This window comes from Eublepharis macularius, chromosome 12, assembly GCF_028583425.1.
Source record: "Eublepharis macularius isolate TG4126 chromosome 12, MPM_Emac_v1.0, whole genome shotgun sequence".
NCBI classification, from domain to species: Eukaryota; Metazoa; Chordata; class Lepidosauria; order Squamata; family Eublepharidae; genus Eublepharis; species Eublepharis macularius.
In genome coordinates, this window is record NC_072801.1 from 2504794 (window position 1) to 2524154 (window position 19361).

Below are 19361 nucleotides of genomic sequence, written 5' to 3' on the forward strand. Positions count from 1 at the left end.
AATCTATCCCATATTTATCTGCCTTTCCTCCAGAAAGTTCAGAGCTGTGGGTGTCTCCTCTTCCATGTGGCCCTCGCAACAACCCTGCGAAGTAGGTTAGGCTGAGAGAGGAAGAGGAATCACAATGGCTCTGGGCTGGGGCTGGGTGGGGCAGAAGGCATCTCCCGTGGCATCCCCGATTGTCGCAGTGAAGGACAGTACAGAAGTCCTTGCATCCCCAGTCAGGGAGGGAAAGACTTGGGCGCAGACATTTCGTGCTCAGGTTTTCCAGTGCCCGTTCTGTGACGGGCAGGCGTCTGATTCTGCTGCCTGGAGCTCGTTCGGGGCTCACTCCTGTTGCATCTCGCTCTAGGTCATCCTTATGATCGTGGTGGTCTGCTTTGTGGTCTCCGAGTCGCTCTCCTTCAAGAAGGCGGGCAGGGCATACTTTGCCCTGGCCAGCAGCTACAGCCAGTGGTTGCTCATTCTCCTCACCACCAGTACAGTGGTGGTGTACGCCAGCCAGGCCACCGTTGCAGGGAGACAGTGGGCCTCCTACCTGAAGAACAGGCAACACTTCACCAGTTTCTACCAGGTGGCTTCGCTCAACGACGTCTTCAGCTGTTTGGCTGCTTCTCTGCTCTTCTTGCTGACCGTCAAGGTAACTTTTGCGGATATATGCCAGTTACAAGACTTTTTGAACTTCCCACCCTGGTGCTCTGTCACTTCCGCCTTTCCAGCTTTATGGCTTTCGGTGTGACTCTTACTGGTGAGTTTCAGGAGGGTGGGGCCACTTTCTGCAGCAGATGAGCAAAGGTCTGGGTCCAGTAACATCTTACAGAGCAACAAAGAGTTTCCAGCTGCCTTTGCCAGCTGAGTGGAACCCTGGGCTGGCTTTGTTCTCCAACCGGAGGGAGTGTGTGCGCGCGTGTGTCCATCTGCATCGCGACAACACTGGCTTGTTCTGCTGCTGGGGTGTGCCTCCTCCCTCCCTCCCTCCCCCCACCTGCATTGCCTCTGTGCACTTTTTCTTTCTGGCCCCAAGATGAATGCAGATGCAAATTAATACAACTTTTGATACAAATTCTAGGGTGAAAGGCATTCTACTACACGCACTATAAAACTGCTGCAGGGTGGAAGGGGGCGGGGTCTGGAGGCAGCCAATCAACGTCATGCGCTGTCAGCTCCTGCTGGGAATGGGCAGAACTGCTCTTTTCTCCAGGAGCCAGATGCACATTGGGCCACTTGGACAGGGCATAAGGACGGTGCTTCTGGGCAAGCCACACCACCCTGAGCAGGTCACGACTCTTCCCTCATTCACGGAGGATGTGAGCGCTCACGTGGGGGAATCTGGGGTCAGTTGCCACTTCATTTTTGTCCCAAACAGGCTTCCCAGCAACTGCGCTTTATCCGCCGGTGGTCCATTTTCGGCAGAACACTGCAGCAGTCTGCAACGGAGCTGTTTGCCACAGGAGTGGCCTTCGGGATCCTCACGCTTGCCTATGCACAGCTTGGCTTTCTGGTAAACTGGAACTACCGTAAGCTCAGGAGGAGCTGGGATGGGCCGTCTCAGAGAGGACTTGGGGGGCTTTTGTTGTTTCCCAAAGGTCTGCTGCTCTGTGTCTTTCTTGGTGTGTGAAATGAGCTGGTGTAGAGGAGGAGTGGAGGGTCTCCCACCAGCCCTTAATCGTGGTGGCGATATGCAAGCAGGGTGTAGTAACAGTTTCTGTCTGGGTAAGAGGACCAAAGTGAGAGGCTGTAGAGAGAGGCCCCGTGTTGTTGGGAAGGGAGGGAGGGAGGGAAAAGGCTAATCCACATATCTTTGACTACTTCGAACCACCTAGGCTCATTTTGGACCACCGTGTTTCGCCCTGGGTGTGTTTCTGCCCCAAGTGTCCCGTCCCTATTAAAGTCAGCTTGCCTTTGTCTCTTTCCCCTGGCACAGCTGTTCTCCTCCCGCTCAGAGGCCTTCTGCACCTTCTCCAGCTCCTTCCAGCTGCTTTTCACGGCGCTCCGCAGCAGTGTCAACCTGTGCCTCTGCCTCCCAGGGCCAGTAGGGCTCTCCCACCTTTTCTGTGCCAGCTATGTTGTGCTGGAGCTGTGGGTGGTTCTGCGGCTGCTTGCCACCGTCCTCATCCATCACTACCGGGAGACACGCTTTGAGATGTATCGGCCAGCATTTGAGTCCCAGGACTACGAAATGGTTGAACTCTTCGTTCGGAGGCTCAAGATGTGGCTGGGGGTCAGCAAAGCTAAGGAGGTGAGACTCTTAAGTGACGTGTTGGAGTGGGGGATTGTGGGACACACCATCATTCTCTTCAGTCTGCGAGAATATAGCAGGAGGGAATAATTGCGGCCTCTCTTTTATGTGTAAAAATCAAACCCCGAAACCTAAGATTCTTCAGACAGGGACTTTGCCAAAATGCCAGCTCTCAGGGGAGACTGGCATCACTGGTACATCATAAACACCCAAATGCCAGTTTTCCTTCCCAGCTCTAAAACTCATATACAGGAGCAAGTGAGCAAATGAAAAGGGGTGCAAAACAGGTAGGGAGAGGCCTGAGGAGCCCCAGAGGCACAGGGCAGCGGGGAAGCCTTCTTTCCAGCCAATACAGAAAGCACGGGAAGCAGCTCAGCAAAAGCCCAGGTCTCGGGTAAGCAAAGAAGCAACGGCAGGCAGGACAGAAATGGCTTCGTTGCAGAATGCCAGCCTAGCAGCCTGGCCAGAAGAGAGAAGGACAAACTAAGATCCACTCATATCTCATCTGAAAGACTCTAGCAGCACCTGAATAAAACTAACATTTATTCCAGTATAAATTTTCATGAATCGGAGCAGACTTCATCACGTGAATGATAAGAACATAAGAGAAGCCATGTTGGATCAGGCAAGTGGCCCATCCAGTCCAACACTCTGTGTCACACAGTGGCCAAAAAAACCAGCTGTCCTCAGGAGGTCTGCTGGTGGGGAAGGGACACTAGAAGCCCTCCCACTGATTGCGCCCCCCAGCACCAAGAATACAGAGCATCACTGCCCTAGACAGAGAGTGCCATCTATACCTTGTGGCTAAGAGCCCCTGATGGACCTCTGCTCCATATGTTTATCCAATCCCCTCTTGAAGCTGTCTATGCTTAAGCTGCCACCACCGTCTGATATATGTGCCTATTAGGCAGTTACATTTATACCTGGGGCCAGTCACACCCTCTCAGCCTAACCTACCTCACTGGGTTGTTGTGAAGATAAAATGGAGGAGAATGATATAAGCCACTCTGTGGACCCAAGTGGGAGAAAGGCAAGGTGTAAGTGAAGTAAATAAGAATGCAACTGTACACTTAACTCTGCAAAAATAAAACAGGAGACTTGGGGGCACCTTAAAGGCTAACAAACCTTTATACCAGAATAAAAGTGTATTTGTCTTGAAAGTACTGGAAAACTCTGGTTTACTTTGGCTGCAAGAGAGTAGCACAGGTAGACCTCTGGATTTCTACCCGTTTCTGTCCTCTGCAGTTCCGCCACAAGGTGCACTTTGAAGGGATGGAACCAATCCCCTCACGCTCATCCAGCCAGGACTCCCGGTCACTGCAAGGCCCTACACCCAGCGCCACCTCTGACAGCGCTTCTACCGCCTCCAGCCAACTGGATGGGCTGAGCCTGGCCCCCAGCACCCGGGACAGCTCCGAGGCAGACGGTGATGCCCAGCGCCTCCTCTCCCTCTTAGAGATCTTGCTGGTTCAGTTTGACCGAGTGAATGCGGCAACAAAGGATGTGTACCACATTGAATGTCAGCTGGCGGGCACACGGAGCTGGCAGGTGAGGAAGAGGGGCATGCAGAGAGCAGAGGAGCTAAGACATCAGTGCATTCCAGCGCCCACCAATTTGGGAATGCTCTCCCCAGAGATGGGCGCCAACAGCAGCCCGCTTCAGCGCTTCCACCACCCGAGTGGCTCAGTAGCCTGCAGAAATGTCCGAGCCAGCCGGGGCAGCAGTGTGCCTTCCTCCCTGCTCTCTCCACACAAGACCTACGCCTCACTCATGCCAGCAGCCCGGAAGAAGAAGAAACCATTGCTGCCCAACAACCGGGTCCACCCCAGTGGGAAGTAGCAGCAACCTTCCAGGTTAAAACAAGAGCATCCTGTGTGGCTTGAAACCAACTGGTGGTCAATCCTGCGTCTCTGGGATTTCACTTCCCATCCCTTTGACAGGGTGGGTACAGCCAGAAGGGCAGGCTGTTGATCGGCTTAATCCTGAGGGAGGTAGAGGGATTAGTGTGGCTTTTGTTGGCTCCATGAGAGGGCCCAGCTAGTAATTCTTGTTGCCCGGAGGCCTAACAGCTTGGTAAACTTTTCACAGTGTAATGGTTTACCCTGAGGAAAGTGAGTAAGCTTTGCCCGTTGTGCGGAGGAGAAAGCTGCCAGAAAGGGGTCTCCAATTGCACAGCTCTTGTGTTGGCCTCCGTGCAGCGATAGGGGGGGAAAAATCTACCACAGCAAGAGCCAAAAGGTCCGGCAAAGGATTTACAAGGGACTAAAATCAGATCTTTAAAAAAAGAAAAAAGAAGATGCAGTTGGTTCATATTTGAAAACTTTTGAAGGCCAAAATGAACAGCTGGGTTAAGGAACCCCTTAAGCAACTCCCAGGGATCCATTGGGCTGAACCCAGGCAGGCCGCTGGCAAGGCCGAGTTGCTCTTGCAGGCTTTGTGGAAAGCTCTGCAGGGTTGGAATTTTCAAAGAGCCGTGCACCCGCAAGTGCTTTCCTCCGCCAGAACTTCTTCTTAGCTAATTTTTGAAAGAAATCTAAATGTACTGGCAGATGGAAGCTTTTTTCCCTTAAGCAAGCCCTCCATGTTGGGCTAATGCACAATTCAAAACATGAATCCCCCATGCCTGAAGATAGCAAAGCACCTGAATTAATAGTGCCCAGATGTGGAAACTTTGTCTGAGAGTTGATTGGCAGGGAAGGGAGCTTGCTGGTTGGGCGCGGGCCCCGGGAGCTGGTCTCACCGGGTTACCCCTCCTACCTGCAGATCTCCAGCTATAGAAACCAGAGGATTGGAAAAGGGTGTTTTATAATTTTATGGTTCTATTTTATATATTTTCGTGTGTGTGTGTGTATTTGGTTTACGATTTGCATGTGATGCCTAGCACTTTAATCAATGCTTTCCTTAGCTAACGGTAGCACATGCAACTTTTAAAACAAGAGCAAGATAATATATCACGGAAGCAGTATTTTTTTTTTTGGTTAATCATAAAATTTAACCTGCCACTGGAATATGACCACAGACAAGATGCATGGCTTGCTGTGCTATGGCCAGTAGCATCTTCCTGGGCTGGCCACAGGTGCTGCTCCATGTGGGCAGGCTCTCAGGCAGAGGGAACGAAGCCCAATTTCGGGAGAGTCTAGCTCAGGCACATACACCCTGCACAGGCAACTTGGCCCTCGCCCTGTGCCTTGGGGAAACTGGTCCGCCGCCTGTGCAGAGCAGCAACATGGGGCGTGTCATCGCTTGGCACAGGGGCCAGCCCCGTGTAAACGAGGTGCCATGCGAGGGCCAAGGCCCTCAGGTCCACGCTTCTGCCTTGCCCCCGTCACGTTTAAAGAGAATCCAACATCCCCAAGCCGGGCAGGGTGACATGGTGGCTGAGAACACTTTTTCTGGGGTGTAGGGTGAAGAATATACATGGTCCTGAAAGTCTGGACCACCCATGCACACAACAGCCAAGACAGACTCAGAAAGGAAACACAGTGAATGTGGCTGCTTTGGGAGGCCAGGATTGGTTCTGGTCAGTGCTGGAAACCCCTGGGCTGGGCCGGGCCGTGCTTGCTGGCTTCTGCCTGATCTCACATAAGAGCCTCCTGGCCCTGCGCACTCCCAGCCAGAAGAAACCTCCCTGCAGGGCAGACTGGCAAGTGCCAACCAGGAGAGCAAACCTTCCTCCTCAAATGGCACCTGGCCCGGCTTTAAAGCCCGGGGAAGGACATTAGGTGGCTCTGGTAGGAAGCTGGTCTCCAACAAGCCTTCCTTGCTTTGAGAAGCTGCTCAGGTGCTGTCCTTTGGGAGTGTCCCACAACTAAGGGGCAAGATGGCTCATTTCCAAATTGGCACCCCCCCCCCCCCATTAAATGAATACCTCTCTGGGGAGCTGGCAGCTGGTCTGTACTTCCTCAGTTAACCCAACTAACACATCCTTCACCCACCTTCCTGCTTGGCGGGGGGGGGGGATGCCTCTTCACTCCCCCCCACACCCCTCATAAGAATCCTTTTCTGTCTGCGTATTCCACTGGCCAGTTTAATTTTATGTATATTGTAAGTAATTTATACAGGATTTTTACAAGAAGAAAAATAATGTATATTTTTGTATATTTGCTATATTTTTATAGCGTTGGTACTGTGTTTGAGATGTATAGATATGACTTATTTAAAAAAAGAGATGTGTGAAAGCTTTGCTGAAGTGTTTGAGGGTGTGTGGATTTGTGCCATGGAAACTTGGGGGATTTCTTATCCCCCATATCCAGGCAGGGGCAGGATCTCCTTGCAATGCACTAGCCGTGATTACTCCGAGCCTTTGGTAAGTCAAACCAGGATGGCAGATGGCCTGAACAGGCTGTCCACAGGGGGCTGCTTGTCTCCCATCTCCCATCGTCATCGGTTGGAGCTGCAAATGTAAATTTCTTTCCTAGAGAGATTTAGTTTTTACAAATGCTAAGCTTCGGACTGTCAATATCCACCACCAAGCAAGAAAAATGTGGTTTAAGTTCCATCTTTTTAAAAAACATTCCATTATTTATAAGGGTGCTACTTTTAAACAAAACTCTTTTTATATATATATAGTATTCCAAGCTGCTTTATCATCAGGTACAAAGAGATAAAGGCACTTGTTTCCTCCTCTGACAGGAGCGGGAAATGTTGCCAGGAGGTGGGAGAGAGACAGAAGGAACTGGACGATAGTTGGCGAGAGGCGATTTCTGGGGATGGCCCCATACTGGGGTGGGGGTGGGGGGATGTTAGAGAGGCAGAAAGAAGGAAACATTGAGCACGCTTGGCTGGCCATCCTCGTCTTGCGGTACAGAAGGGAAAAGAGAAGAGCCTGAATCTGGACCGGAGCTGGCCTCAGCTCGTGCAACTAGAAAGAAATAAGTTATACTTCGGATTCTGTGGGCAATGCAGCCAAAAACGTGCAGGCGGCAAATGACCCAGCGAAGGGTCTGACGTGCTTTTTGCAGTTGGTGGTGCTGCTGCTAATTGAGAGTTCTCAGTTGGGTTTTGCTTGTTTTGTTTTGTTAAGTGTTGAGATTTATGAGGCTAATAGAGTCACATCAAGGAAGCGAGTCCTTCTTGCACACTTGCTGTGGGTGGAGGGAGGTGATGCGGTGCGTGTCTGCTGGGGAGGCACCGAACGCTTCGCCTGGGGCAAGGATGACGCCAGGAGGGCCAGGCTGCTTTTGGGCGGAGACCCCCCAGGAGAGGGGCGTGGCGTGCCCCCCCAGAGCCCCCCAGTGCTTCCCTGGCATTCTGCAGCGTCACCCAGAAGCCCCCAAAGCAGTGAGCCCAAGTCCCGTCTCGGCCTACTAGGTGAACTCTTGAATGCAGAGCTCGGTCCTCGCAGCTGGACGGCTGGCCTGGTTTCTTATTGCCTGAAGCCCCAAACAGAGGCCTGTAGCTTTTTGCAGATTTACAGATCCCTGTTGGCTCACCACACCCTCCAGCTTGGGGGGGGGGGGGCGGGGGGGGCGTTGGCTTCGCAAAAGCTCCTCCTCGTAGCAAGGGCAGAACGAGTATCCCATGAGCTTGCAAACAAAATCTCCTTTTTTTCTGTAATGGTGGGAGTATTTCCTTTAAAAGAAAACGACAAAGTCAAATTAAAAAAAAACATTGACGGCTAAATAAAAGTTGGTGTGTTTTATTTAAATCAATGCATGGCTTTGGGTTTGTGGTAAGACAAAGTCAGAGAAGAGTTTGTGTGAACTGCCAAATCCCCCAGGGCTTCAAAATCTCTGCCACTCAACACCCACTGTTGTACTTCCCCAACTGTCTCAAGGTAGTCTTACTAAAAAGACCGGCCTTTGAATTGGCAGAGAACATTCACACCCAGCCGAGCCTCCCATATATGCCTCCACCAATCACTGCAGCAGCTCCCAAATGACCAGCAGGTGGCCACCGAGTCCCCCAGACCCATCTGCAGACCAAAAAGAAATTCTGGCCTTGGCCAAACTTGTTCACAGCTGGTTGGAAAGAGGGTGAGACGCCTATTATGACTTGCTTGGTATCATTCACAAAACTGTGGCCCCAACCACATTGGAAGAGAAAGGCCACCAGCCGTCCGCTGGAGTTGGGTAGTGCGTGCGTGTGCGCCTACTGCTGAACCACTTTCAGGCTTTCTTGTTACAAACATTCCCATCCTGCCTGGAATGCTTTTCAGGTCAAAGAATTCTTCTTTCCACAGACTAACAAAAACAGACAGTATTGCTTGAGATCTCTGACCCCCCTCCCCCCCCCCCCAAACCATGAGCAACATACTTCTTGCTTGACGAGGAAGGAGCAAGTGGGGCAGCAGGATCTTGAAAATAATCAAGCACTGCGGGGAGGGAATTCCAAATCCAAGGGAGTCACGAGACCTTCCTCTGCCCACGTAGCCTGATGGCTCCCCTTGACCCTACCAGAAAGGTACGCTCAGAGGGGTGCTGAAGCTGGGGCAAACGGCTGCTTTATTCCATTGCAGTTTTGCATGACATTAGCCAAACAGCACAAACACAAGAAACTGAAAGGACATCTCGATCCAGCAGAGAGGGCTCCCTCGGCTTTTCCCCAAGGACCCCTCTTTCATGCCACAAAGTGCAGCCCCCTCCCCTGCCCACGCCCCACTGGGCTGCTGCAGTAGCATCCCCTTCCCAGAAGCCCCGTGGAAATGAGTGGTGGGGCTTGCTGGCTGAAGGCCGCTGCAGAGACCCCAGTCCATTCAGATTTCAGCAAACATTGAATTTAAACAAGTAAAAGGGGCTGGACATTTCACTGTTCTCTTCACCTACCCATTGGTGGCAATTGTGGTTCTTGGTGCACCCAAAAATGCCCTGATCAAAAATCCTTCTTAAAGCAGGCCCAAACATCTCTTTGTACTTGGGGGTCAATGGACTTTCTCAACCGCTGTCAGCCTGAACGTCTTGATGGGGCTTACACACCCACATGCCTCCTCACCCCAATTAGCCAGTTGCCCACCCTCCTCCCCATTCCACACAGGCCTCAGATGGCAAACTGCATACACATTTGGAGGGAAAACCTGCCAAGAAGATGGCCTAGAGAAACCTTGAGGAGTCCTTTAGAGTTCACAGAGGGCCACTGAACCAAAGTCTCTCCACCCCACCAGCTGCAGTGTTGCCGTCTATTTGCTTGTCTTATCCCGAATGTTTATGATAAAAACCAAAAATGAAACGAACACTGACTCTTCCACCCAGTCCTGAGACTCCTGATGCCATGTGGTTACGGGGCAGCAGCACTCCAAGTGACAGCAGCAGCCGCTGCTTGTTCAGTCGAGGGTCGCAAGGCGGGACGAGGCCAGGCAGCCACAGCAGAATCTTCTCTTTGCAACAACCACCAGGCCAAAGGGGAAAACAGAATTCTGTACCTTACAGGCCAGATGGATGGACAGATAGATGGGCAATATCTGACCTCACACAAATTCTGTGAAGTCATCCACTGAGGAGATAAGTCGTTTCCTTTGCCCTGTTTCGTAGGAGGGTGCTGGGTCCTGGGCAACATGGGCAGGTACTTTGGTGGCAACAGGAGGATGCATGGTGGGGAAGCCAGAGGTCTGGTACTGGGTTTCTTCTCGGATCTAGAAGGAGGACAAATACTTTTCAAGCACTTAACAGGTGTTCTCTCAGCCACCTTCACAACAGCCCTGCAAGCAGGGCCAGCATTATCATCCCCATGCTGGGAAGAGGGTGCATTTGCCACAGATGACGAGACATGCCTGGGGTGGGTTGAGACTCCCTGGCACAGCGCTCCCATTCTCAGCCACTGCGCAGGATCCGGTGCATGGACACTGCAGCCCAGCGAACACAAGGGGATTTGCTTCCGAGCAAGCACGTGCAGGATCAGGCTGCAAGCGGTTCTGTGTGTGCGCGCACGTTCGCACGATGAGCTGCTGTCTGATGAACCCACCCGACAGCCCTGTGATCAAAGCCACTGCCTTATAAGCAACCTCCTAATTCACCCTTGCAACAGTCCGCAAAAGGTCACGGGACACAGCCGTTCAACAGAAGCAGAATTGTCCAGGGTCTACGAAGGGCTGAGGGTTGACCGGCCCGACTAGACTGACAGCTGCCCACTTTGGGCAGGGAACCTCCCAGCACCTCCCACCCAACCTTGCTTTGCATGACATGCCACCATCAGAACGTCACTTGACACGCTGACTTGCACCTGTGGTTCCACCCGGAAATGATGGCGGCACACGAGATAATGTCATTTCCACACACTGCCCTGCCTCCTGAGCCCCTTGGAGCGCTGGGAACAGCCTGGTTTCCCCAGACCCAATCCTGCCGCACCAATCTGGGCTAAGGTCTCAGTGGGGCAAAGTCCGCTTCCGGGCACCACAGCTCTGTGGCACCGGTGAGTGGAAGTGAAAGGGGGCAAGCATGCCAGTGGAGCAGATTATGAGGTTCCTGTAGAAAGATTGCATGTTTAGATCTAGCAAGTTCTACAGCGGCAGAATCAAAGCAGCCCAGCTAGGCTCAAGACGGAGGCAGCAATGTTTACAAAGACCATTTTGAGACACTCCCTCCAACATTCATTTCTGATTTGGGGTGCAAGGAAGAGACCCATATGGGTCTGAAATCCTCTGGATGGGGTGAAGAGGTAGAACAAGCCCCAGACTTACTCTGTGTCGAAGCCTCTTGATGTGGCGCAGCCGAGCGATCCATTTTGATGGGTACGTGTCTGTGGGATTGGAGCGGCTGTGATGGACTTGAGAGGCCATCTGTGCAAAGGGAAAAAGAGACCGGTCAGTGCCGGCCCGCCCGTTCACCAGCGTCCGTCAGTGAGTCCCAAAGTCAAGTGGAGAGACCCGGCTGGCTCGGCACAGGGAGGGCTGCACGGTTTGGTCCCTTCTTGAGGCGCGCCCTGTGATGGTGCTGCGTGTGTGGAGCAGACACTGCAATCCATTCCACCAATGGTGGTGGTGGTTGGGGGAAAGCACCGGCCTCAGTGGAATCCACTGTGAGATCCAATCCAATCTTTCAAAAAGATGTGCGTCCCTTTGGGAAGCAGGACTAGCTGGCGCTCTCTGACAAGTGACCCCTCCCCGGCCAAGCTGGGTGAAGGTGGTCTCCCCACCCCCCGCCACGCATGCACGCAACCAGCACTCACATTGGCATGCAAGGCCATCTGACGGGCAACGAACGGGAGGTTCTTGTCTGAGACGATCTTGGCCACACTGGTGTCCACCAGCCCCTCCATGTCTGCACATGGGAGAGAGAAATGGTCATCGTCCTTCCATGGCCATTCTCAGCCACGGTACAGCTTGCTGTTCTACCTACCCAAAAGAGCAGTAATTGTTAACTGGCAGCAGAGCAGACCAGGCAGGAAGCCACACAGCTTACCACCACGGAAGCGGGCAAGGCCAGTCCTGGGAGGAAATGCTCCCGGCCTGGCCTCTGCCAAGATCACCTTCTTCAGTAAGAGACGTTCTATGAGATATCCTGCCTGCTGCGGGGAGGGTGGGGGGAAGCATACAGAGAATGGAAACCTTAGCAGGTGAGTGGTGGAAACCCTACCTTTCCGGCACTGCAGTGTGAGCAGGTTACAGTTGTAGTCCAGCGGCTTGATAACAACGTGTACGAAGTTGAACTGGCCCTAGAGGGGAGAACACAGCTGGTTCAGCAGAGAGGTTGGGCCAGGAAATTCCCTCCCTCACTCGGGAGGGAGCAACTAGCTCAAAGATCAGGGACCAGCTGTGGCCAGAGCTCACTCACTCACACACACACACACACACACACACACACACCCTTCCTCACATTCCACATCAGCCTTGAAAGATGTGAGTTCTGTCTCCTCTGCGACTCTCACTGGGAAGTCATGCCGGAGGTTAATTTCTGAGATGAGAGATGCTGCGGACAAGTTAGGCCCTCAGATCTTCCTCTCTTAGTTCTGAGTGTGTAAGGAACCAACGTTCTTGCATGTCAGAGGAACACGCCATTGTTCTTTTGCCTGTTCCAGAACTGAGCAGAGGCCCAAGTTTTAAGCCCTCTGGACTTCCCATGATCCAAACACCAGAGGCGGATATCCCCCCCGTCTGTTGTCGGAGAAGGTGCAGGGCCGCACCGCAAGCCAGACCAAACTGCACCCAGAATCCGGGGGAACGTCCTTGGTTGTGACACGCAGGCAGCCTGAACTGGCAGAACGTTTCCAGAACTACAGAGCAGCCCCCCCTTCAGAACCTGGTTATACCTTTATGGCCCCCAGTTTGAAGTCTTCCCCTGAGTCATTGTAGATGATGGAAACAAAGTCATTCCCCAGGTGCCGCTTCTTGTCGCAGCGGTATTTATCCAAGTCCTTGGTGGGCATCAAAGTGGCAATGTGGAAAATGGCTGGAAGACCAAGCGACAAATGCTCAGAAAGCTGGGGATTGCAAGCCACCGCTCTTGAAAACTCCCCTTTGCCAGTAAGCAAATTGTGTTTTTAACACTGTTTACTTACTGGCAATGTTTATGTATAACAATAACTCGTTTATGCAGAACGTGAATAGAACAGTTAATTGTCTATGAAGGAAGTGCTAACAACAACAGCAGCAACAAGCGGAGGTGTTCCAAACAAGCAATACTTGGAGCGAGCATTTTTGTAGTCGTATCATACAGAATTTAGGTGCTCGGTGAAATATTCTTGATTTGACTACTTAATAAACCAGGATGGAGCCGCATTTCAAGGCTTCTTGTGGATTTATGGCTCAGATTTTCCAATGAATTTTAAAAAAGGGCAGCCATCTATTTGTGAAATTTAGTGGTATACCATGGATTTATTGGTAATTTTAAGATGGAATGAGATTTTGTCCAAGATCAAGAGATCCCAGCTCTTAAGATACCATTTTTAATGGAGAGTATTTTTATGGTTTTCCAAATTGCTGTGGTAAGGAATTTAGCAGCCGTCACCACCGGAGGAGACCAGGCAGCTGTGACGGCAGCAGCGGCACCAGTAGAGTCCCGGCACTTGGCATGGGTGGCAGCCCACTTGAAATAAAATGCCCCGCGAGTGGCACGCAACCCTCCCGCGCATTTTGCCTCTGGCAGCCTCCTGCTGAACTCAAGCCCAACTTGCTCACCCAGATCATCCAGACGGCTAAGACTGGAGGGGGGAAGGACATCACCAGACCAACCCCTCCCTCTCCGGCTCTGCTCTCCAGAGTATCAGCTGGGCACTGGGAATGCCACAACAGCCAAAGTGCGTTTTGAAATCATTGTTGCCTCAGAGCATGGCACATAAATAGACAAGGAATGCTTCCCTTCCTGAGCTACAGCTCCCCTGGGGATGGTGGCGACGTCTCCTCTGCCAGTTTGGCCATTGCCTTGTGCCGGAAGGGGAGGCGGAGGCCAAGCCACAGCAATCCAGCTGCCTTCCCCCCGTACAGGTGGCAGGCTTTCCCCCACCTTGCAGCCTTGGGAGAATTTGCTGCTAGTTCACCAGCTAAGAAATGGCGCCGTGCCACCTGCTCCTCCTGGCAGGTTGGGAGGAGCCTCAGGTAAGACCACAGAATGGTTGAGAATAATCCCACTCCTGCCCCTTGGCTCTGGGGTTCTGGGCTTGTTCCTCCCTACAGCACGGCTTCCGCTCATCACAACAGTTCCTGACTGCATCTGACTCACTTGCCTCTCTCGACACCACCTGGGCCTCCCTGTCTGACTTGCTGACCTTCACGGTCGGACTGCCTCTGTGGGAGGGGTGGGACGCTTTCTTGGCACAGGCACGCTCTGGGGAGAGTCGAGTCCCGAAAGGGTTTGGGCCATTCTCGTGTCAAGGGGGAAGACAGGGGAGGCAGCCACGGGCCCTACCTTGCATGATATCGTCGTGCCAGCAGTAGGTGAACTGCCCATCCTCCCCACACACATCCAAGCCGCCGAGGTAAATCTTATCTGGTTGGCAGTCCTTGAGCTCAATCAGTTTGCCCAAACCCGTCAGGAACTCTGTGTAGCGGTAAGAGCCATGTTCGTTGGACAGGATAGCCAATTCTTGGTTGCTCTAGGGATAAAAATGGCTGCTTAGGTCAGAGAGGCCTGGAAGCAGGACACAGGCTGCTGCAGGGGGGGGGCGGGGGGGCAGTGCACCCTTCAGCTGGGCTGCCTCAGATGGCTTATTGGGAAATGGCACATATTTATATGAAAAGATTCCTGCATGTAGAAAACTAAGCTAGCAAAGAAACAGGTCCAGCTTTGCCTCCATCCCAACCATTGAGGGTCATTCCTATTTAATAATAATAATAATAATAACATTCGATTTATATACCACCCTTCAGGATGACAACACCCAGTCAAAGCGGTTTACAAAGTATGTCATTATTATCCCCACAACAATAACCACCCTGTGAGGTGGGTGGTGCTGAGAGAGCTCCAGAGAGCTGTGACTCGCCCAAGGTCCCCTAGCTGGCTTCAAGCGGAGGAGTGGGGAATCAAACCCGGCTCTCCAGATTAGAGTCCCATGCTCTTAACCACTATACCAAACTGGCTCTCCCATCCAGAGAAGGGAGAGTGAAACAAAAAGAAAATCAGCGCTCTCTGCTGACCTCGGGGCAGCCATTCTCTTTTAGCCTGACCTACTCACAGGATTGTTGTGAAGACATGGGGGATGGAGGGTGGGGGTGGAACATGCGCCCTGCCCTGAACCACTGATTCTCTCTCAGCCTCACCTACCCAGGACAACATGTTCAACCACCCTAAGCTCCTTGGAGGAAGTGCAGGATAAAGTGCAGGATAAACAAAGGAATGTTTTGGTTCCATCCCTCTCTCTTCCCCCCTAACTGCATCTTCTCTCTCCTCCCCTCCTCTTCTGTATTTGACCAGTTTCTGTACCAGGCATCTGACGAAGAGAACTGTGATTCTCGAAAGCTTATGCTACAATAAAATTGGTGAGTCTTAAAGGTGCTACTGGACTCCTTTTGATTTTCCTGAAGGAAACAGTCTCCCTACTCCATCTTGCGCACGCGGGGTTTTGTTCGGCTCCTTCCACACAGACATCCCCTTACCTGGCCTTCTCCAACGTACAGCACTGCGATCTTGTGGGTGTCATAGGGTGGAATTTGATCCAGGAGTTGCACGGACCTCTCAAAGGTCTAAGGATCCAAATAAAACCCGAGATCTCAAAGCCCATTTTGATGACATATTTTGCATGATAACACCTTCCCTCCCACTTGAAACCTTTTACTCTTTGCGAAAACATTTTAGTCCTTGTTCAAAGGTCTTTCCACCAGAGATTTGCATCATGCACACATTTCACTGAAAGCTAAAACTAAATGGGCCAACTCCTCCTCCTCAGAGGAAAACTAAGCAAATGGGGCCGCGTGCATTTCCCGACAAGCCCGGTACTGAGCCGCTTCACATGCACGGAACGGCCACCCTTTCCAGCTTCCAGATCTCTCCGAGTGACCGGGGGCTAGCCACCACGCGGCACCCTCAACCTACCTCACAAGGTGGTTGCTGAGAGCACAAAATGGAGGAGGGAAGGAGAATGTCCATCCCCTGAGCCCTTCTGACCACGTGCAGAACAAAAAAAGATGCCGGTGGTAGAGCTTATGGGGGGGGGGGGAGTTTTAAAAAACCACCAACATCCAGTGGAAGAGGAGCTTAGTGCCCACCTCAGTGCAGGATTCTTCCACTAGGGAAGGCGTTTGTGAACCCCGGGGGAGCTCCTGAGAGCTGCCTCTCGAGTTTGTCCAGCACAAGAGCAGGAGCAGCTGGCAGGCCTCCCTGGGAGATGGCAGGCCCACGGCCACACACTCTGATCCTGCGGGCTAACGGGGAAGCCCCCGGACCTGGGTCTCACTCCAGGGGAACTCACTCTGCAGCCCAGAATTCTTTCCAAAGCCCTGCTCCACCCGGGCACTGGGGGTCCTCAGCAGACAAGCAAATGTGGCATGGGTCAGGTATGGGGCAGCTCGACAGCCAGCAAGCAAGGAGTTTACATTCCATCCATGGAGTTTGCTAAGGCTCCTCCCCACCGTACACAAAATCCACAGGCACCCAGTTACTCTCCCTCTTAGGTCTATAACACGTAAACGACACGGTCAACCAACCTCATTGGGCAGCAGGATTGGTTTGTTGGATTCATCACCAAAGAAAGGAGAGTGATACAGCTGCAGGAACACAAAGCTAAGGAGAGAAAACGAAGCACCGTCAAACTGGAAGACGCGGCCCCTGAGGGTCTCCATCTCCCCAGCTGCCACCCAAGGGAGAGGAGGCGGCAGAGGCCCCTGGGTGCTCTCCTGCTGCACAGGAATGAGGCGCCACTCTCCAAACGGGAACCTGGGTTCCATTTTTGTTTACAGGGGCTGTAAGCTACTTGGGAAGCAGGGCAAACATTCAACAACAACAAAACAACAGGCCAGCCTGAACAGGCAATTCTGAACCCCAGGGTGAGGACAGGGGGAGCCATGTTTCCCTGCCTCAGCACCACCCATTATTTCACAAACCTCTGCCTCCTCTCAGCCATCTAGGAAACTCAGCGAAGGGCCACAGCCTGCATGCTTTCCCGAGTACACCAGATGGCAGCAGGTTTGGACAAGAGGCCCCCTTGCCTGCCTGGCTCCATCACGTACCTCGGGTTGATGCCCGGCACCTTCTCCGCCGCATTGGTGGCTGCCGCTCTTCCCTTGAAGGGGTCCCTCTCGATCCTCTTGCCCCTCCTTGAGGGCGCTGAATCTGAGATGGTGTACCCTCGAGGGCGGTGGCCACTTGGGGAGCGGGGAGAAGAGGCAGGGAGGTCGCCATCCAGTCGGGCAGCCCCAGAGGGGGCCCGGTCATCCTCCCCTCTTCCCAGCCAGCTCCCTGCTGCCTCCCCTTCCAGGTTGCCTGACTGGGACTTGGACTTCACTTCGCTGCTCAGCTTTCCGGCCACTTCTTCTCCACTGGGGTCTTTGAGGACTTCCTGGAGAGTCTGGAGCTCCGGAGAGGAGCTGGACTTGCTGAGGGGCTGGGAGGGCTGGAAGGAGAGGGCTTCGAAGGCCCGGCTGTCTTCCAGGTGCCTGGCCCTCTCGATGGGGATGCCAGCGGTCACCAAGTCTTCTGGCTTCAGAACTTTCTCCTCTTGACTCGACGTTGAAGAGGACTGTGGGGAACAGGATGGAAGAGAAGCCACTCTCTTCGACAGTAGCCAGAGACAAGAATGCAAGTTCTGGCAAGGTGACCGCCCCTTCCTAGCCATGGAGTTTGGCTCTCCCCCACTGCACCCCTCTTGGGCAGAGGATGCCTTCCTCTCTGTTCTCGTTTCTGAACAGCCCAAAGAAGAAAGCCGGGGGGGGGGCAGGGTAGAAAGTTTGGGCAGATGGAAAGGATGCCTCAGAGATGTTCTGAAGTTGCCCACCTCCAAGCCAAGGTCTATTTTTTAAAACATAGGATACCAGCCCCTTATGTTTCAAGGCTGCCAGGCCCGGGCCGGCCAGTTGAACAGATTGGGGTGGGGAGCAGCAGCAGCCTTTCTTCTCCCTCCCCAGCTCCACACCGGGACCCTCCGAACTCCATTGTCAAGTCCTGCTTGGCCAGGTCCTTCTAGTAAGAAAGGAGGGGCTCGCTGCATTTTAGGGCTGGGGGCGCGGAGGCTCAAGACCCAGATAGTTCCATTCAGATCTCTGCTTTATGAGCAGGCCTGAGCACCTTATTGGTTCCAGAAAGGACACTGAAACGATGCCAGATTGCTTTTTGGGGGGGGGCCTCTCTCTTTCACAAAGCCAATTCCAGCCACATCACACCCAAACCCGTAAGAAAGCAGAGCTGGAGACCTCTCTGTGGGTCCGGAGTCTGCCAGGCAGCAACATGGAGCACTGCTGAACAGCCCTCATAGTTAGAAGCAACCTTCTCCTGCCTCTGGCACAGCCCAAGACCAGAAGGGCCCAGCCAGGAGCTGCCTTACCCTGCTATACAGCCCACGGGCTTTGCCTAACTTCTCAGTCACAGCATGATCCAGACACACAGCTTCAAAGTCTTCGATCTCTTGAGACTCTGGCGGGGGCTCCCTCTCCTTCAAGTCCGCTGCCAGTGGGCTTCCTTCTTCCAGAACAACTGCCGATTCTACCGAGAGAGACAGACACAGTGGCTGAAACCTGCGGGAGGAACGGGAGGGTCAGGTGCCCACCCTCGGACCACCCAGCCTTGCCCAAGCGTGTGAACTGACAGAGGCAGCTAATGCTGAGGGAGCTTTCGCAGGCCTCTTTTCCCTTCAGAGTACAGAACGCTCGTCTTTTGGGTCACTTTGAGCCAGCGCACCCCAAGCGGGCCCGAGGCCCTTCAACATCCAAGGACTGGCGAAGGAAACACCAGTGGGAGAGATGTAAGGGAGTGTGAACTGGAGCATAAAAAATGTATGTTTTGTGAAGAGACTGGAAGTGGGGAGAATAATTTTTAAAGTTATTGACATTTGACGCATTACAAAGAAGAACCCAAGAGGAAACAAAGGGCCAGACTCCCAAGTGGCCCCCTCAAAATCTTTGCAAACGGGGAGACTGGCCGAGGGTGTTGGGCCTGCTTGCCTTCCCTCCTGTACGTGCACCGAAGGGCAAGGGGAAAGGGGCACAGGCGAGAGCTGGTTCCAGTTCTTGCGCTCACCATGTATAGAGCATCGTCTGAAGAGACCCCCAAAACAAACATCACACACCAACGATTACAACAAGTGGAAAGGGGCTTCCCATTAGGCCCCAGAAGTTATATTTCGTCTCCTAAAACTCTCTCTCTCACACACAACATGAAAGACCCACACACTTCATCCAGGGGGAAAAAAATCAAAGCATTATTAGTAAAGCAGAGAAGTTGTGGAGAAGCACCTTGCTGTCCCCGATGTATACAAACAAATCCCCTGGGCCAGATGGGGTACTGCCAAGAGCGCTTAAAGAACTTTCGAAAGAACTTGCAGACCTTTTGTCGGTCATCCTCCAGGCCTCTTGGAGGACAGGTGATGTGCCGGAAGACAAATGTCATCCCAATCTTCAGGAAAGGTTAGAAAGATGATCCAGGGAACTACAAGCCAGTCAGGGAAGATACCGGAGCAGATATTAAAGGCGTCAGTCTGCCAGCATCTGACAGACAACATGGTGATATGGGGAAGTCAGCCTGGATTTGTCCCCAACAGGTCCTGCCAGACCAACCTCATCTCCTTCTCTGACTGACAGGCTCACCAGATGGCAGGAATGCTGCTGATG

At 52.8% G+C, this 19361-nt stretch overlaps 2 protein-coding genes across 4 annotated transcripts in view; one reads left to right on the forward strand and one right to left on the reverse strand.

Annotated features, from left to right (window-relative positions):
* Positions 1 to 7398, forward strand: part of PKD1 (polycystin 1, transient receptor potential channel interacting) — a 116039-nt gene extending 108641 nt beyond the window's left edge. Inside the window, exons 43-46 of the mRNA XM_054994646.1 lie at positions 353 to 640; positions 1367 to 1501; positions 1925 to 2239; positions 3485 to 7398. Coding sequence (XP_054850621.1) covers positions 353 to 640; positions 1367 to 1501; positions 1925 to 2239; positions 3485 to 4078 — 1332 coding nt within the window. The 3' untranslated portion in view covers positions 4079 to 7398. The remainder of the gene's footprint in view (positions 1 to 352; positions 641 to 1366; positions 1502 to 1924; positions 2240 to 3484) is intronic.
* Positions 7399 to 7703: 305 nt separating this feature from the next.
* The window catches only part of TSC2 (TSC complex subunit 2), a 51694-nt gene continuing 40036 nt past the window's right edge, over positions 7704 to 19361 (reverse strand). For 2 of the 3 annotated variants that reach the window (XM_054994649.1, XM_054994648.1), the window contains 10 exons: positions 18080 to 18237; positions 16770 to 17278; positions 16248 to 16323; positions 15201 to 15287; positions 14014 to 14200; positions 12419 to 12558; positions 11746 to 11824; positions 11339 to 11430; positions 10851 to 10949; positions 7704 to 9806 (listed from right to left, as the gene is read on the reverse strand). In XM_054994649.1, coding sequence (XP_054850624.1) covers positions 9642 to 9806; positions 10851 to 10949; positions 11339 to 11430; positions 11746 to 11824; positions 12419 to 12558; positions 14014 to 14200; positions 15201 to 15287; positions 16248 to 16323; positions 16770 to 17278; positions 18080 to 18237 — 1592 coding nt within the window. In that variant the 3' untranslated portion in view covers positions 7704 to 9641. The remainder of the gene's footprint in view (positions 9807 to 10850; positions 10950 to 11338; positions 11431 to 11745; positions 11825 to 12418; positions 12559 to 14013; positions 14201 to 15200; positions 15288 to 16247; positions 16324 to 16769; positions 17279 to 18079; positions 18238 to 19361) is intronic. The other variant, XM_054994647.1, reaches the window with a different exon arrangement.